Here is a 19,201-nt window from a genome sequence, read left to right as displayed (position 1 = left end):
GCATTCTGCAATGTACTTTTGAGCTATTAAATCCAAACATTTAATAGTTTTGACTGCAAATTTATTATTCACAAGGCCCACAATTACAACCCAATAGATGACAAATGTTTTTATTAGAGTATTTATACTAAATGGCGGTACTTTTATTTAAAAAAAAAAGAATATAACCGCAAACTTTCAAAGTTTCAATCACCAAAATGTACACAATATATAATATACTTAGAAAAAAAGAGTATGGAATTTGTTCATGAGATTTTAGCAGGTAAAGCGCTATTTATTCTTGGAAATTCAGATGATTGTTTCGACAATTAGTAACAGCGATGGCAAAGCGAGATGCAAAACGCACACTGTCATGTTATGCGTTGAGTCTCTGGTTAGTAATAGTTGTTTAAGAACAAAACGCAGACGCTACTCTAGAATAACTCTCATCACGTTCCCACAAATAAAAAGCGTTCGTTATTACTAAAACGCCTCGTTTTATCCCCTCAAACGCAAGCCAATTTTACCGTTTCTAGCACGAGTGCGTCTACGATATGCCGCTCAATCACAGCGACCACCCTTTCCTCTTCTTTTTCAAGCTTTTTCATCCCCGGAAGATATTCAAAATAGATTTTGGTTCTTCCTACGTTGGAGAAGGTGGCAGAAACGGTTGTTGAACGGGAAGAACTGGAACTTAGAAGTTCTTGAGGAAGCTTCTCCTCGTAGTTATACATCTGACCGGGGCATATCGTCCCATCTTCTTTCTGTTCCGGTCCTTCCGCTCTTTCCATCTAAAACGTTACATGAAAAATCAGTGACTGCATTGAGAGAGAGAGAGAGACATGGCCGGATCTGGACACGCCAGTAAAACATTAGCTTTGATCCCCATAACTTTTAGAGGTAATATACATAGACATAAAATTTCAAATTATGTTTTAAAAAAATATTTAATTTTTAGTAAATATTTATGGCCTCCAAAATCTTAGAATCGACTCGACCCTGAAGAGAGAGTAAGAAAACATAGACATGTGTACCTGTTTCCGGGGACGTTCTGAGGCAGCGACAGCTGATGAGTTTGGGATTTGCTTGCATTCTTTCTTGTGTAAACGATCACATCTTGATGTAGAGATGAAAGCTTGTCTCTGCTTCTGTTGGTTATTGGGTGTTGAATGAGGAGAGAACTTTGATTTACTACACACTTTCTTGCATACGTTGGTAGGTCTTAGCGGCTGTTCATCCACGTTTTTGAGGTTCTTCTTGGAATGTTTTGAAAGGGTCAGCTTTCTTGTTGGTTCTTGAGAGATCTTATCATGTTTGAACACAAATGTGGGGCTGGAGCTTAGTGTGTTCTCTTTCTGTGAAGACATGCTTCTCACTTTCCTATGCTTAATCTGGTCTTGTCCTTGTCTCGCCCTTCTGTTCTCAAGCAAGTTTGTTATATCCATGCCAAGTCTTCTAGTGATGACCCTCTCATTATTTTCCGGGCTTTGATTTTCCTCCTCTTTCAGCCTCTGACACACAGAGTCTTCATGCTTATTCTCTCTGTTTAGCTGAAGAGAGAGGCGACGAACGTCGGAATCAGATTTACGAGCAGAAGAGACCCTGGGGCTCTCAGGCAAAGATCTTATCCCTGAGCAGTTCTCAGTGAGTCTATGTCCTCTTAAACTTTTTCTTGATGATCTATTAATGTCTAAGTTATCAGGAAGAAGATCAAGACCCATGAGTCTAGCCACCAGGTTTGGTGACTTGGCGCTAGGTGAGTTGTAGTTATCAGAGGATCTATCAAAAATAAGAGCTCTAAGGTTTGACCTTTTCCCGCCAACCTGAATTTGAATTTGTCACTTGGTTACTATTTTAGCTACTCTTGAAATGTAATAATAATTAATGCTGACTTACAGAGATGCGCTTGATGCAGTAAGCGAACGTTTGGTCCAGAGTGCGCTGAACCGTCTGATGAAAGACAGGACAACTTTAGTCATCGCTCACAGATTGAGCACAGTTCAGAACGCGCATCAGATCGCTGTATGCTCTGACGGGAAGATCATAGAGCTTGGAACTCATTCTGAGTTGGTGGCCCAAAAGGGATCATATGCTTCACTTGTTGGCACTCAGAGGCTGGCCTTTGAGTAGAGTCTAATTATTCTCTAGTTCCTTTACAAGTTTTACTCACTCCCGAGTAAGACCATACAAGCAGATTATACATTATAGATTGTTACATATGTGTAATCTGAAACAAAAATGACTATAAAATGATGTTTCAAGTGTTATATTCCAAGAATTTATTTCAAAACAAAGGGCAACTACCAAACAGTTTATCTAAATTTGCTTTCGACAATTAGACACAAAGAGAAGTATCACAGTCACAGAAATGAACGGTGGTTTCTATGATACTGACCTGCTGCTAGCCGTTGCACAAGTTAAAACTTTTACCCACTGTATTATTCGCTTAGAGGAGGATAACCTTACTGTGACTGTGACATGTAGCCCGTCTAGCTCAGTTGGTAGAGCGCAAGGCTCTTAACCTTGTGGTCGTGGGTTCGAGCCTCACGGTGGGCGAATAGTTTATGTTTTATTTTGCGGCCTAATAGTGGGCCGTCTGCTCCTGAGCCTGGTCCCCTTTCTCGATTCACTGCGCTTTTTCAGATCGATTCGGGTAGTTTGGGTAGAAATCAAATCTAATTTCGGTTCGGATCGGATAATTTTGAGTTCGGTTCGGATAGTAAAATTAGAAACCAAAAAAACTCGGAAAAAATTGGTTCTCATTTGGTTCGGATAATTCGGGTAAAATATCGGTTATTTATGGTAAAATATCAAATAATTAGGATGATTTAGATAATTTTTTTTGGATATTTTGGATAAAACTATCCAGATACTTTTGATTAGTTCAGATACTATATAATAATTTAGTTATCCTCAAATATTTTTAAATATGTTTAATAGATTTTTTTAATTATAAATATATATTTAGTTATGTTAAATGTATATATAATTAATATTTTTATATATTCTGGTACCCGTCCGGTTCTCATTTCGTTTTGGTTATCAAAATAAAGAATCATTTGGATATTCGAAAGTTTCGGTTTGATCCCAGTTTCAAATATTTCGTTCGGTTTTTCGGTTCCGGGCCTTTTTGCCCTGGCCTAGTCTCACTTCATTCGACGAGGTTAGTACGTAATCAGATATTACTGCACTCGAAGACCATGGTCTCACTGCCTTGAAGAAATTGTTTTCTTGCGTTAAAAAGTAACTTGAGCTATTGTTTTCCTTTCTTTTTTTTTCAGTTCTTCAAGTTTGATCCGTCTGCTCATTTAACTTCACACAGTCTTACTTTCTTCAGATCTAGACCTATGGGTTGATTTTGTTTGTAGAGAGAAATAAATTTGATTTTGTTTGTAGAGAATTTGGGTGAGAGAGAGAGGAGGAGCACTAAGTCCAAAATTTTAGAAAATAGATCAATGTAAAATTAGAAGGCAAGCAAAATTGTTGAAGTATTTTTTTTTGAGAAGGAAAAAACTTTTAGAATAGTAGAAACTCATTAAAGTGTAGTTAAAAGTATTTTTTATAGAATTTTCTGTTGGATCAATAAAGCCCAATGGCTTTGTTCATAAGTGAAAAAAAAAATGTTTTTGGGTTTCATTTAAATGAAAAGCCCAAAAATAGTAATAGAAAAGTATGAGTTTGTCCCACATCGGGGAAGAGGAGCAAAAGTGAAATGTTTATATATAGGATAACATACTCACTTGTTTAAACGAGTCAGAGAAGGAAGAGACTCCCCACGCGCGGGCCGCCACCGCCGTCCGGCTTGATTTGGGCTTGGTCTTGGTCTTGGGTCTTGGTGGAGGGCCTCTGGCCCAATAAGAATATTCTTTTTTTGCCATTTCATTTCTAAAAAACAGCATGACTTTCGTGTATAAACGACACGTAGTTTGTCTAAAAATGACACAAAGTTTGTTTGAACGAGTCAACAGAAGAGAGATCTTGCGGAGAAAGTTTCTCAACTCACCACTCCCGAGATTTCAGAGAAATTTTCGCTAAACGTGTACAACAGTTTCGAAAATCAAATCCGGTTCTCTTCTTTAAATACTCGCCTCCTCTTCATTCATTTCTTAACTTTTCGAAAGCTAAATACCAACAGAACTCCTAAGCGTAGGTCTAGAGAGTGTTTCGTAGATTATTAGTTCGTAGAGGTTCTTCACGAGTGCCGCGTGATAACCTATCATGGTTTTATCCTGGGACTCATGTTCGTACAGATCCGTCGCACTAACGGAGCGAATATTAAGAGTTAAGGAAAGAGATTCGTCTCGACTCCATAGTTTCATTTTCATTTCGGTTTCGAATCGTCTATATTTTCCTTAACATCGTATTTATATTATCGTTAGTATCGATCCGGTTTTACGGCTTCTACAATCTTAACTCTTAATCGTTTTATGTCTAAAGCTCAAATCGGGTTGAAAAAAGATTTATAAAAACGGGTTTTCGAACGGTGTTTGCGATTTGCTTTCTAGCTCTTCCGCGAAACATTTATTCTTATTTCATAACGGGGTTTGCGATTTCCTTTCAAGCACTTCTGCGAAACGTTTGTTCTTATTTCATAATCGTGTTTGCGATTTGCTTTTTAGCACTTCCGCGAAACGTTTATTGTTCATTTCATTACGCTTTGCGGATTGCTTTCTAGCATTTTTCGTAAAACGTTTTTGATACAGTCTTAAAACGTTATATACATGAATCGTTTCAGTAACCGCTTTCTTAAGCGAGTTTGTGAAACATTCTAAGTCTATAAAAATGGTTTCTGCGAACGCTTATAAGCAAGTTTGCAAAACGTTTTCTGAAGATTTATATCGATATGATTTGGTTCAAACACCAAAAAATGAACATCGATTTTAGACTATTATTTTATTTAAAATAATATGTTAATTGTTGAATGGAGTACTAATCCATTTTTCATGTTTTCTCTACAGAGAAATGACGAACGATAACAACACCCCCATTGACACCACAAATGTCAATCAGACTCCACTCAACGTTGCAGCCACTGATGCAACTGTGACAACCGTTGGAAACATCACAGCGTCAACCGCTGCACCAACAACAAGCACTGCTGATGAAACCACTCGCCGGAGCCTATTTGGTGCTGGTCTTTATCAGACGGGTTCAGTTTCAGCAACTGCAAGTGGTCCGGTGGCAGTTCAAACTCCTCCGGCTGTCCCTAGTGTGTTCACTCAAGGACTGATGCCAAACAAGTTTGATGGCAAAGGCTTCAAAACGTGGCAGAAGAAGATGATGTTCTTCCTGACAACGATGAAGTTGGACAAGTTCATCCAGGAGGACAAGCCCCTTATGCCTTACATGATTGATGATGTTCACAGTCTTGCAACTGTTGACATATGGGTGCATTCCGACTTCATCTGCAAAGGTTACATTTTGGGTCGTCTCATTGACCCATTGTACCGTGTCTACTGTGAGACCCCCACGGCGAAAGAGCTATGGAGATCACTGGACAAGAATTACAGAGGTGAGGACGCTGGCTGCCAGAAGTACGTGGTCTCAAAGTTCCACGACTTCAAAATGGTGGATTCAAAACCCATCATGGATCAGGTGGAAGCGCTTCAGCTCATTTGCCATGAAATCGCTGCTGAAGGAATGTCCATTTGCGAGACATTCACAACTCTCAGCTTCATTGAAAAGCTTCCTCCAAGCTATGCAGATTTCAAGAACTACTTGAAGCACAAAAAGAAGAAGATGGGGCTCGAGGAGCTCATCATGAGGCTTCAGATGAACTCTAGAAACCGAATTGCTGACAATGTCACTGCTAAGGAGCACAGTGTCAATATGGCTGAGCACAAAGGCAAAGAAAAGACACACTCCCATTCTTCTGCCAAGCCTTCCAAAACTGCTGCAGCCCTGAAGGCTTCTAGAAAAAACTTCAAGAACGAAGACATTGAAATCAATGCGAATGCGAATGTGGAGAAGTTCAGGGGGAAATGTCACTACTGCCACAAAGTAGGGCACAAGACTGTTGAGTGTCGCAAAAAGATCAAGGATGAGAAGGCTCAGGCAAATCTCACTGAGGAGGATCTCGTTGCTGTGGTGACTGAAGCCAACATGGTTGAAAGCAACAACCCCAAGGAATGGTGATATGACACTGGTGCAACCACCCACATTTTCACCGATAGGGCGATGTTCAGCACCTATGAGAATAGCAAGACTCAAGAGAAGCTCAAGATGGGAAACACTGCAGTCTCCAAGATTGAAGGACGCGGCAATGTGATTTTGAAGATGACATCTGGACGTAAGGTCACTCTGACAAATGTGAAGCATGTGCCTGACATGAGGAAGAACCTTGCTCAGCAAGAATGAATTCGCCACAAGTTTTGAGGCGGACAAGCTCGTGATTAAGAAGAATGAGATGTATTTGGGAAGAGGGTATGTTCAGGGTGGACTTGTCAAGTTGAATGTAATGACAGTCCTTCCGAAAGTTGTAGCTCTAAAAGTTTCAATGAATAAGAAAGAGCCAGTTGCTTATTTGGTTGAGTCTTTTAATATATAGCATGAAAGATTAGGCTATGTAAACTACAAATCTATACAAAGATTAATGAATTTAAATCTAATTCCTAAATGCAAAACAAGTAAACAAAAATGTGAAGTATGCGTACAGGCTAAGCTCACAAAAACGCCATCACCTCGTGTTAAAAGAACTAATAAACCTCTAGATTTAATTCACACCGATTTATGTGATTTAAAATACATACAAACTAGAGGTGGGAAAAAGTACTTTGAGACCTTCATAGATGACTGCACAAAATATTGTTATGTATATTTATTACGTAGCAAAGACGAAACCTTAGAAAAATTTAAAGAATTTAAACTCGAGGTCGAAAATCAGCTTAAAACAACTATTAAAGTAGTTAGAAGCGACAGAGGAGGCGAGTATGATGGTCCATTCAATGCATTCTGTAAAGAACATGGAATAATCCATTAAACTACATCTCCTTACTCACCAGAATCTAATGGAGTTGCTGAACGCAAAAATCGAACTCTAAAAGAGATGATGAATGCAATGTTGCAGGAATCTGGGTTACCCCAGAATATGTGAGGGGAAGCGTTGCTTACCACTAATTATATCCTCAACAAAATTCCACACAAAGTAACTGGCAAAACACCATATGAATTATGGAAAGGTAATTTACCTTCGTATAAATACCTCAAAATGTGGGGGTGCTTGGCAAAAGTTGCGGTACCGCCACAAAAAAAAAGTCACTATTGGACCTAAAACAGGGGATTGCATCTTCATCGGATATGCACATAATAGTAATGCTTATCGATTTCTGGTACATAAATCCGAAATATCAGACATTCATGAAAGCAGTCATGGAATCAAGAAATGCATCTTTTTTGAAAATATTTTTCCATATAAAGAAAAACAAGGTTCAAAACGAACTCGAGAAGAAAGAGACAATGACAAGAACTCAGAAACTGAGACAAATGTCGAGATTTCTATAAATGATATTTCAGAAAATGGAGAAAAAGATGAACCTCGAAGGAGCAAAAGAGCTCGAAAAGAAAAATCTTTTGGAGAAGATTTCCTAATGGCATTTTTAGTAGAAAATGTTCCAAAAAATTTGGCAGAAGTCATGGCTTCACCAGAAGCTCCATTCTGGAACGAAGCTGTCGGGAGTGAATTTGATTCGATCATGCAAAATTATACTTATTACATAACAGATTTACCACCTGGCTGCAAAGCATTAGGGAATAGATGGATAATGACACGAAAACCTAGTGGAAAATGCAAGTCTAGGCTTGTAGTTCAAGGATTCCGACAAAAGGAAGGGCTTCACTATTTTGATACATACTCTCCAGTGACGAGAATAACATCAATAAGACTGATGATAGCAATCGCAGCCTTAAGAGACTTAGAAATCCATCAAATGGATGTAAAAACTGCTTTTCTAAATGGGGATTTAGAAGAAGAAATTTACATGAAACAACCTGAAGGTTTTGTCATTCCCGGACAGGAAGATAAAGTATGTTGACTTGTAAAGTCACTTTATGGGCTTAAACAAGCTCTTAAACAATGGCACGAAAAATTTGACAATACAATGATATCAAATGGTTTCAAAATAAATGAATGTGACAAATGCATATACTACAAAACTACCAAAATGCGTATGTTTTGCTACGTCTATATGTAGATGATATGCTCATTATTGGAAGCAATAAAGACATTATCAATCAAATAAAGAACATGCTCAAAGAGACATTTGAGATGAAAGACTTGAGATTAGTAGATGTAATTCTCGCGGTTAAAGTCACAAGAAATTCAAAAAGAATTATCTTAACCCAATCTCATTATGCTCAAACAATATTAGAGAGATTTAAAAATTACTCTAATAGTACGGCAAAAACCCCGTTAGATCCCCAAATGCACTTGACAAAGAATTCAGGTGAAGCGGTTTCACAAAACGAGTGTGCAAAGTGTGATCGAAAATCTCATGTACTTGACCAATTGTACTAGACCGGATCTGGCGCATGCAGTAAACGTACTTAGTCGATATACAAGTAATCCAGGTCATACACACTGGAAAGCTATAACGAGGGTACTCAATTACTTGCGCTACACCAAAGATTTTGGGCTTCACTATGGTAAAGAACCAACATTTTTAGAAGGATAAAGTGATGCTAACTGGATATCAGATTCTAAAAACTCAAAATCCACGAGTGGATATGTCTTTACACTCGGAGGAGCAGCAATATCATGGAAATCTAACAAACAAACAGTGTTAGCCAGATCTACCATGGAATCTGAGTTCATAGCCTTAGACAAAGCAGCAGAGGAAGCTGAATGGCTTAGAAATTTTTTGGAAGATATTCCTATGTGGGAGAAACCTGTGCCAGCTATACGCATACATTGTGATAGTCAATCAGCAATAGCTCGGGCTCAGAATAATCTCTACAATGGTAAATCTCGTCACATCAGAAGACGACATAAAACCATTAGACAACTTATCTCAACTGGCATAATCACAATAGACTACATCAAATCGGCTGACAACCTAGCGGATCCATTTACTAAAGGTTTACCACGAGATGTTGTTGCTAAATCATCAAAAGGAATGGGTTTGAAGCCTATAACGAATGAGGATGCTTGATTGCAACCCTACCTATCATGACTGGAGATTCCAAGACGTAGGTTCAAAGGGAAAACAAAATCAAACAGAATCTAACCAAAGCACTTGAGACAAAGTAGTCTCTTCCCAGCTCCTAAGATGATAAAAAGTGCTAATGAATGTGTGAAGGATAAGCAGAAGCTTTTAATGATTCCATAGATTCTAAGCGGAGTATTACTCAATCATTTTCATGGTCAATCACCTAATGAGTGTGAAATGAGATCGTTTCTATGAGAATGAATGCAAGGCTATATTCTCTAAGTTCACTCATGAAAACCAGGAATAGTTCAGGGCCACAATGAACACAATAGAGAACTAAGTTCTACGAGAAAATGAAGTTGCGTTATGCCTGTTGTCTCAGTTTACATAAAACACCGGTTGGTTCAAGACATCATGTTCACCTTCTGGTAAAGTAAACCCGACAGATATTAACTATGAGTTGTTCAAGGTTTAAAAATGCCACCAACTCAAACACAGTGAATTTTTCGCAAACACTCTCGATAAGTTTGTCGAGTCTAGTCAGGATTAGAATAAGTATAGTTTTTAGAGTCTATTGAGTCGGCATTTAGTCTGCATATGTTTAGAAGAGTCATTTCTATTCATGTGGGGGATTGTTGGATCAATAAAGCCCAATGGCTTTGTTCATATGTGAAAAGAAATGTTTTTGGGTTTCATTTAAATGAAAAGCCCAGAAATAGTAATAGAGAAGTATGAGTTTGTCCCACATCGGGGAAGAGGAGCAAAAGTGAGATGTTTATATATGGGATATTACACTCACTTGTTTAAACGAGTCAGAGAAGGAAGAGACTCCCCACGCGAGCGCCGCCGCTGCCGTCCGGCTCGGCGTGGGCTTGGGCTTGGGCTTGGGCTTGGTCTTGGGGCTTGTGCTTGGGCTTGGGCTTGGGCTTGGGTCTTGGGTCTTGGGTCTTGGGTCTTGGGTCTTGGGTCTTGGGTCTTGGCGGAGGGCCTCTGGCCCAATAAGAATATTCTTTTTGGACCAAGTTAAGTTCTACATTTTTGCCATTTCATTTCTAAAAAACAGCATGACGTTCGTGTATAAACGACACGTAGTTTGTCTAAAAACGACACAAAGTTTGTCTGTTCGAAATGGATCAGAACAAGTCAACAGAAGAGAGATCTTGCGGAGAAAGTTTCTCAACTCACCACTCCCGAGATTTCAGAGATATTTTCGCTAAACGTGTGCAACCGTTTCGAAAATCAAATCCGGTTCTCTTCTTTAAATACTCGCCTCCTCTTCATTCATTTCTTAACTTTTCGAAAGCTAAATACCAGCAGAGCTCCTAAGCGTAAGTCTAGAGAGTGTTTCATAGATTATTAGTTCGTAGTGGTTCTTCACGAGTGTCGCGTGATAACCTATCATGGTTTTATCCTGGGACTCATGTTCGTACAGATCCGTCGCACTAACGGAGCGAATATTAAGAGTTAAGGAAATAGATTCATCTCGACTCCATGGTTTCATTTACATTTCGGTTTCGAATCGTCTATATTTTCCTTAACGTCGTATTTATATTATCGTTAGTATCGATCCGGTTTTACGGCTTCTACATTTTCCGCTTTTCTCGTTTGGGTGGGATAATAGTTAATAGAAGTAGCATAATAAAAAATTTCAAGAGCATTATATTAGCAGACTAGTTGACTTAGGGTTTCTGCCTACTGCTTAAAGAGTACTAAGAGCATGATTAACCCGGGGTTCTTAGGATGAGATTCTTAGCGGAAGTTAAAAAACTGTTTTTTAACTTTTAACTAAAAAACTAAGAACTAGTTCTTAAACAAGGACTTTATGAACCGGTTCTTAGCTTCTTTAGTTAAAAGTTAAGAAACAGTTTCTTAACTTCCGTTAAGAACCACACTATAAGAATCCCGGGGGTTAATCACGGTCTAAGGAGATATAGACCAAAGAGAGACTAAGTCATCGAGGGATCTAGTTCTAGTATACGAATCTTTCATTCATTTCTCTTAACTATCACCAACTTTATTGTTTTTTCTTTTCCCCCTTTTTTTGTAAAAAATATTCTTTGTTCATATCATAGAGTTTTTTGGTCGGATATGGGTCCGATTGGTAATGGCTGTAACTTTAAAATTTTTGCTGTAGAAAAAAATCTGTAGACTTTTTGCTGTGTCTTTAAATTTTATTGCTGTAGAATTTTATGTAAAGCACTAAAAAATTGCTTTAGATATTTGGATCTGCAGAGCACTTGTACAGCTGTAGGTTATTTCAAGAGCTGTGGCTTCAAAAAAAAAATTTAAAGCTTGATTGCTCTGAATTTGGTGCTGTGGAATTAAATATGGCGGTGGACAGCACCTACATCAACTACCAATCACCCCCTATATTTCTGTTCTTGTAGAGGTCTTCTGAAAGCGAATCTTGTCAAAAAAACTTAAGGCTACTTTACTTTTTCCAGATTAATTTACCAGCATATTTTCTAGGGGAGTTATCAGATCTACTCTTTGGGTCTCTCTCCAATATATTTTCAAGAAACCATTTCTTGGTTTTGGATTCAGATCCAAGTGAGTTCCTTTTCGTTTTTGAGAGAAACTAATTTTTTCTTTCCCAATAATCAGATTTTAGGGTTTCTTAGGGATTCATTAATCATGTCAGGAAAATGGTGAGAGGGAAGATCGAAATCAAAAGAATCGAGGACGTGACCAGCAGACAAGTCACGTTTTCCAAGCGTAGGAAAGGTCTCTTGAAGAAGGCTCACGAGCTTTCAGTTCTATGTGATGCTCAAGTAGCAGCCATTGTCTTCTCTCAGAAAGGAAGATTATATGATTTCGCTAGCTCCGAGTAAGTACCTCTCACTTAACCTTTTGATCCAATACTCATTAGTATACATACCATTATTTGTGATGTTAAGCTCTTAATTACTTAGGTAAGATTGTTTGTACTAGCTAGAGATTTCTAAACATTTAGTTGAGTTTAATTTCCCCAAAATATTCCCTTTGAAATTGCTTTGATTTTCTTTAATTAGGCATATGGCTTCTTTAAAGTACCACGGAATTGTATTTCTTAATTAAAACCTAATCAATTAATTGACCAAATGTGTTTGTAACTTGCATCAAGTTCTTCTTCAAGCACGAGCAAGTGATTTAGGGTTTTCCCAAAGCGTTCTCGAACTTTGAACCTAGTATACATTGGAACTCTCATGCTGAAACCACTTGGCACGTTATTATAATACAGTATATAAGAAAAGCTCAGTGATCATGTCATAAAAATAAATACCTGAAGAGTACAATTAACCGTTTTATGAATAGCAAACTACATGATGTATGAGACAATATCTTGTTGCTTTGTGTCAAGGTCCAAACTTCAGTTTTTTCAAAAAAAAAAAAAAGGTCCAAACTTCAGCCCTAGACAGTTTGGGATTCTTGAGTGTGTTGATCTTTCAGGGATAAGTGAATTTCTTGCACCAAATTCAAACTAACCGAAAGTAATAAAGTTGTGATATGATGCCATGTTGATCAAGTGTGCAACAAATGATTATCAAACCTCAACATTGATCACTATGCCAAGCCATATATTATGCCTCTTGGTTAAATTAACCGTTACTACTAATGATTTTTCCTTCCATTTTAGCAATTACCAATAACTACATTTGAGTGAGGTTAGATGGCAACCAAAAAAATATTCTTTTACAAATGTTAGTGTCAATGATAATTACGAGCTTACTAATTGATTTTGACCATTTAAGCAAAATAAAACTGTTAATAGTTAAAAAGGCGAGTCTATAAGTATCACTGGTGAGTATAAATAGGAAGCCAAGTCATGCAAATTAAAAGATGCATATTTACACTTTGGTATCTCTCAGATGTTTAGCATTCTCATCCCGTTAGGTCGAAAAACATATTAAACATGTACATTACGATGCATGCTTGGGAAATATTTCATGCTTATATATGTACATTACTACTCAGTAGCCATGAGATAGGCGTGGCTAGAAACATGTATTTGATTTACTAGGACATATGACTTGATGCTTGAATAACTTTTTCAGGTTAGAACAAACATGAATGTTGAATATGTGTGAATGCTCTGAATGCTCTTGTTGATCATGGTATATAAGTATTTCAAAATGAATTATATATATTATAATAAATAATACTGAAGAGGTTCTTGGAAATGTATACAGCATGCAGAAGATGATAGAGATATGTGAGATACATAGGGGTGAGTATTTTGGAGCACAGAGACTCCAAAAACAGCAATATGTGCAAGAGCTCAAGAACGAAATGGCGATAACGATGGACAAGATTAAACTTCTTCAACTTCATTGCCGGTAATATTCTGATCTTTCTATATATTGCATATATATGTTTTCTTGAAATGCAATATATGATTATATATATACACACTCGGATAACATCTCAAGGAAGCTGATGGGGCAAGATTTGTATTCGTGTTCGGTGGAGGAACTCAAGGAGATAACTACCAAAATTGAGAAAAGTCTTACTATTGTCAGATCAAGGAAGGTATAAATTCACTGAGTATATAATTAATACGGAGAGAAATAAAACTTTATTCTCATGCAGTTGTAATTATGCAGTTAGGCGTAGATCTTCATAAGGCAAGTAGTATTGTCGGTTGTCGAATCGTTTATGTAATATTTCTCATAAATATAATGTCATAATAAATCAGCGTTATAAAAAAATTACAGTCGTAATTATATAGTTGTCATAATGTGGTATCCGCATTTTTCGATTTTGGCAGACTAAGTTAAATGAAGATAAAATAGAGAAACTAAAAGCAGAGGTACTATTACTAATTAATTTTATTATTTTCAAGGGAGTTTTTTTTCTAAGATTTTTTCTTAAACTGGCCAGTTTTATTTCTAAGTTTCCTTGTGAATTTTGTTAATTTCACTTTATTAGATTGTAGCACAGAGAGAGGTCTTGAACGAGAAAAGCAGCCTGCGCCAAATGGTACACACATATATATAAATCAAGGACATGCATCTTTAAAAATTGAGTTTGTTTCTTCCATGGAATTTTTGGAAAATAATATGTTATCATTTCAGTTTGAAGAACACCCCTTGTGTATTCAGTCAAGGAGCCTAGAGAGTGAGAAGAGTGCACCTTCCTGTAATTGTGGAAACATGAACTTGTCGGATGTGGAAACTGACTTGTCCATCGGATTGCCTCAAAGTCGAGTGTAATCAATAGAGTTCTTGTTAATGTTAATATTATCCGGACATGCATATATTTCTACTTGTGAATGTTTTAATTGATTTTCTCAATGCTTGCATCAAGAATAAAATAGTGTAAAACTGTTAAGTATTCTCTACTGACTACTATGTTATGTATGCTGAGTTTTTTTTCTTACTTTGTGGAAAATTGGAGTTTTTAACATAATTTGAAAGTGTATATATATGATCAATAGCGGTAAAAATAATATTTAAATTTTGTATACTAATTAAGTCTATAGTCTGCATTCTGCAATGTACTTTTGAGCTATTAAATCCAAACATTTAATAGTTTTGACTGCAAATTTATTATTCACAAGGCCCACAATTACAACCCAATAGATGACAAATGTTTTTATTAGAGTATTTATACTAAATGGCGGTACTTTTATTTAAAAAAAAAAGAATATAACCGCAAACTTTCAAAGTTTCAATCACCAAAATGTACACAATATATAATATACTTAGAAAAAAAGAGTATGGAATTTGTTCATGAGATTTTAGCAGGTAAAGCGCTATTTATTCTTGGAAATTCAGATGATTGTTTCGACAATTAGTAACAGCGATGGCAAAGCGAGATGCAAAACGCACACTGTCATGTTATGCGTTGAGTCTCTGGTTAGTAATAGTTGTTTAAGAACAAAACGCAGACGCTACTCTAGAATAACTCTCATCACGTTCCCACAAATAAAAAGCGTTCGTTATTACTAAAACGCCTCGTTTTATCCCCTCAAACGCAAGCCAATTTTACCGTTTCTAGCACGAGTGCGTCTACGATATGCCGCTCAATCACAGCGACCACCCTTTCCTCTTCTTTTTCAAGCTTTTTCATCCCCGGAAGATATTCAAAATAGATTTTGGTTCTTCCTACGTTGGAGAAGGTGGCAGAAACGGTTGTTGAACGGGAAGAACTGGAACTTAGAAGTTCTTGAGGAAGCTTCTCCTCGTAGTTATACATCTGACCGGGGCATATCGTCCCATCTTCTTTCTGTTCCGGTCCTTCCGCTCTTTCCATCTAAAACGTTACATGAAAAATCAGTGACTGCATTGAGAGAGAGAGAGAGACATGGCCGGATCTGGACACGCCAGTAAAACATTAGCTTTGATCCCCATAACTTTTAGAGGTAATATACATAGACATAAAATTTCAAATTATGTTTTAAAAAAATATTTAATTTTTAGTAAATATTTATGGCCTCCAAAATCTTAGAATCGACTCGACCCTGAAGAGAGAGTAAGAAAACATAGACATGTGTACCTGTTTCCGGGGACGTTCTGAGGCAGCGACAGCTGATGAGTTTGGGATTTGCTTGCATTCTTTCTTGTGTAAACGATCACATCTTGATGTAGAGATGAAAGCTTGTCTCTGCTTCTGTTGGTTATTGGGTGTTGAATGAGGAGAGAACTTTGATTTACTACACACTTTCTTGCATACGTTGGTAGGTCTTAGCGGCTGTTCATCCACGTTTTTGAGGTTCTTCTTGGAATGTTTTGAAAGGGTCAGCTTTCTTGTTGGTTCTTGAGAGATCTTATCATGTTTGAACACAAATGTGGGGCTGGAGCTTAGTGTGTTCTCTTTCTGTGAAGACATGCTTCTCACTTTCCTATGCTTAATCTGGTCTTGTCCTTGTCTCGCCCTTCTGTTCTCAAGCAAGTTTGTTATATCCATGCCAAGTCTTCTAGTGATGACCCTCTCATTATTTTCCGGGCTTTGATTTTCCTCCTCTTTCAGCCTCTGACACACAGAGTCTTCATGCTTATTCTCTCTGTTTAGCTGAAGAGAGAGGCGACGAACGTCGGAATCAGATTTACGAGCAGAAGAGACCCTGGGGCTCTCAGGCAAAGATCTTATCCCTGAGCAGTTCTCAGTGAGTCTATGTCCTCTTAAACTTTTTCTTGATGATCTATTAATGTCTAAGTTATCAGGAAGAAGATCAAGACCCATGAGTCTAGCCACCAGGTTTGGTGACTTGGCGCTAGGTGAGTTGTAGTTATCAGAGGATCTATCAAAAATAAGAGCTCTAAGGTTTGACCTTTTCCCGCCAACCTGAATTTGAATTTGTCACTTGGTTACTATTTTAGCTACTCTTGAAATGTAATAATAATTAATGCTGACTTACAGAGATGTTTAAGCTATCTTTTTCCTTGTAATTTGTTGATAGTGAAGACTCCTCTGTTAACTCCAAGCTGTTTCGTGGCGCAACCAAGCCTGCAAGTTTCAATAACAACAACAACACTCCCAAGTGCTTTATACAACGAACCTAAATCCTCTATGAAACTAAGTGCTTGGTCCACAGACCACAATGAACATGTTTTTGAACTTACAAAATGATTACCAAACAGCAGAAACGTCTATAAAGAGAAGGCTAGTACCTTTTGGATATCTTGAGGGAGAATCAAAACTTGGTTGGTGGTGATGATGATGACGTGAAGGAAAGTAAAAATGGCGAGAATGAAAAAAGTGGTAAAGAGCAGGGATGCAGCCATTAGCTTCACTGGATTTGTTCCTGGATCTGCCTCCACTGGACCATTTTCTACCCATTTCCATTAAGACAAAGCCTGTCTTCTTGTTTTGTTATTACCTCTAACGTATAAAGACAAGTGGCATGTGAAAATGGACTGACAAAAGAAGAAAGAAGAAGAACAAGATTCTTTGCACGGGCAAAAAAATCCAATATGTATATATCTTATGTTATTTTGGTTCTTGAGCTTTTTTTTAACCTGAGGGAGCTATCAAAAGAAAGCTATGTAACTTTATTACTGCATTGCATTGGTAAACGAGCAGATGCTATTTAACAGTGTGACAGAAATACTTTAAAACAAACCGTATAAGCAAATTAATGCATGGTGAGATGATGATATTTAGCCACGCATCTTTCTGAGAAGAGACAGCTTGAGTATTACAATATGATTTCGACCACACTTTATGTTTCTCTGCTCTTCATTTTCTTTGGGGCTTTTCAGGTTTCGAAAACTTTACAAATTAAGGTTGTCTAGATTTCTTTTCTTGATGATTTCAAAGTAGATGAATATTTTTTTCATGGGTTACAAATTAAGGTAGTTACAACATGACCACATGTTTCAAACGTTCATCAATATATGAAGTATTGCAGAGCTGCAATGTCTTGGGCATTTACTAGGACTTGTCTTGTCTCACTATTATTTGCTCAGTTTCAAGTTTCAACCGACTTTTTAGCTCAACTCTTCTTTAACATTTTCTTTTTATGCATTTACTTTGAATACATATGTTAAAAAGTTAAATAGTTCCGGTAAGCTCTCCGGCTAAGCTCCGGTGGACGGTCATTGGCGATAGTCGGATCCTCTCAAGGCTACGGATAACCAGGGTCATCAAAAAAAAAGTTAAATAGTTTCAAGCTCTCCAGCTAAGCTCCGGTGGACGGTCATTGGCGATAGTCGGATCCTCTCGAGGCTACGGATAACCAGGGTCATCAAAAAAAAAAGTTAAATAGTTTATGTTTTTTTTTAAAACTTTTTTAATCATAAATTTAGTTGATCAGTTTAAGGAAACGATATTTGAATATTAATGTTGCAAATCACTACTATATAAAAAGAACTAATTTAGAGGTTCCTAAACCTGTCCACATAGGACAAAGTATTCTCAACCAATTAAACCACCACGTTATCACGGTCATTTCTTAATAATCAAGCTATTAGGCCACGAAAGCATCTCAGCGCTTCCAGATATTCGGCCCAATCGTAATACTTCCATAGCCCTAATATCTACAGGGATGCCAAATCTGTTTGTCTATCCCACTCTTCTGGTTTAACACTCACAGAGAGCCATGTTATCAATTATTTACACTCTTCCGCTATATTTCTTGCCGCTTGCAAAAATCAAAACCAGTCTGTTACAAAACTTTCTATCTTCCACATTCCACTTTTTTTTGCTAGATATTGGACTGCTAGATATTGCTGCCCAATTAAAAGTGAGTATTGAGTAACAACATCATCTCCGGACTCCAAGCTCTCTTCGTCTTCTCCCCTTCTCAATATATAAATCGATGCCTTTCTTTTTTTGTTGGAGAGAAGATCCCACATTGGAAATAATATAAGGGACTTGAGTAATATATAAGGGATTTGGGCCACTCCACTTATCGCCAATTGGTTTTAAGTTGGAAGCCCAAGAAACTTGTCATGGTATCAGAGCCAGCCCAACACCCTGACCCATTAATCCGGCCAGGAAAGTGGCCTGATCATCCCATTAGCTGATGACCCATAGAAGGCTCAGTTCTTCGAGATAGCTAGAAAAGAAGCATTATCTCGGAGGGGTATATGATGGATTCTGCGAGATTAATGGTTATACACACCATTATCTCGAGGGAGGGTGTTGGAGAGAAGATCCCACATTGGAAATAATATAAGGGACTTGAGTAATATATAAGGGACTTGGGCCACTCCACTTATCGCCAATTGGTTTTAAGTTGGAAGCCCAAGAAACTTGTCATTTTTCTCACCGATGGGTTTGTACATTTGAGACGAGCCACAGTAGAGCTAATCGTACGGCGGCTAGAATCTGATTGAGGTTAAACGCTTTACTCACGGTATAGAGGTAATGACAGTGAGAATTTGATTTGTGGTTAAACGGACTCATTCTCTTTTTATATTTTTAAACTAAAACCACATAATCTGATTTGGTGGTTTCACTTTCTTTTGCAGCCATTTGAGTTTGGGGAACGATGAACCATGAAGGTTTGTATCCTAGCTCCTTTATACATAACTTCATTTTCTAATCCTGGACACAGAGAGATTATGAAGAATTCAAGGTTAACATCAATGCTTAGTTGCGACTGCACTGCAAGAGAAACAAATGTCCCTGAAGAATATTTGTCTCTGTCCTGA

General features: G+C 37.5%; 3 protein-coding genes and 1 non-coding gene across 5 annotated transcripts; 2 read left to right on the top strand and 2 right to left on the bottom strand.

Moving 5' to 3' along the window:
* Positions 1-414: 414 nt before the first annotated feature.
* LOC125591911 lies at positions 415-1,808 on the bottom strand (the record flags this gene model as incomplete). The annotated part of the gene is made up of 2 exons (XM_048766831.1): positions 415-770; positions 1,014-1,808. Coding segments are annotated over 2 exons (1,080 nt in total), but the record flags the coding sequence as incomplete, so codon positions are not given.
* A 654-nt stretch (positions 1,809-2,462) lies between these two features.
* TRNAK-CUU lies at positions 2,463-2,535 on the top strand. Its single transcript has one exon. It is a non-coding gene; the product is annotated as a tRNA-Lys (tRNA).
* A 7,044-nt stretch (positions 2,536-9,579) lies between these two features.
* LOC106426445 (MADS-box protein AGL71) lies at positions 9,580-14,437 on the top strand. 2 transcript variants are annotated; one of them, XM_022711903.2, is made up of 7 exons: positions 9,581-11,672; positions 11,764-11,949; positions 13,292-13,438; positions 13,532-13,631; positions 13,870-13,911; positions 14,031-14,081; positions 14,177-14,437. In XM_022711903.2, the coding sequence occupies exons 2-7, from the start codon at positions 11,768-11,770 to the stop codon at positions 14,312-14,314; spliced, it is 660 nt and encodes a 219-aa protein (XP_022567624.1). In that variant the 5' UTR covers positions 9,581-11,672; positions 11,764-11,767; the 3' UTR covers positions 14,315-14,437. The 2 variants fall into 2 exon arrangements, with proteins under 2 accessions (XP_048622525.1, XP_022567624.1); XM_048766568.1 differs by having other exon boundaries at positions 9,580-11,949.
* A 563-nt stretch (positions 14,438-15,000) lies between these two features.
* On the bottom strand, positions 15,001-18,954 carry LOC106426430. The gene is made up of 4 exons (XM_013867153.3): positions 16,715-18,954; positions 16,462-16,550; positions 15,600-16,388; positions 15,001-15,356 (listed from the first exon to the last, which is right to left on the bottom strand). The coding sequence occupies exons 1-4, from the start codon at positions 16,887-16,889 to the stop codon at positions 15,072-15,074; spliced, it is 1,338 nt and encodes a 445-aa protein (XP_013722607.2). The 5' UTR covers positions 16,890-18,954; the 3' UTR covers positions 15,001-15,071.
* Positions 18,955-19,201: the final 247 nt, after the last annotated feature.

Source organism: Brassica napus, chromosome C8, assembly GCF_020379485.1.
Source record: "Brassica napus cultivar Da-Ae chromosome C8, Da-Ae, whole genome shotgun sequence".
NCBI lineage: Eukaryota > Viridiplantae > Streptophyta > Magnoliopsida > Brassicales > Brassicaceae > Brassica > Brassica napus.
This window is presented reverse-complemented; position numbering and strand designations above follow the sequence as displayed.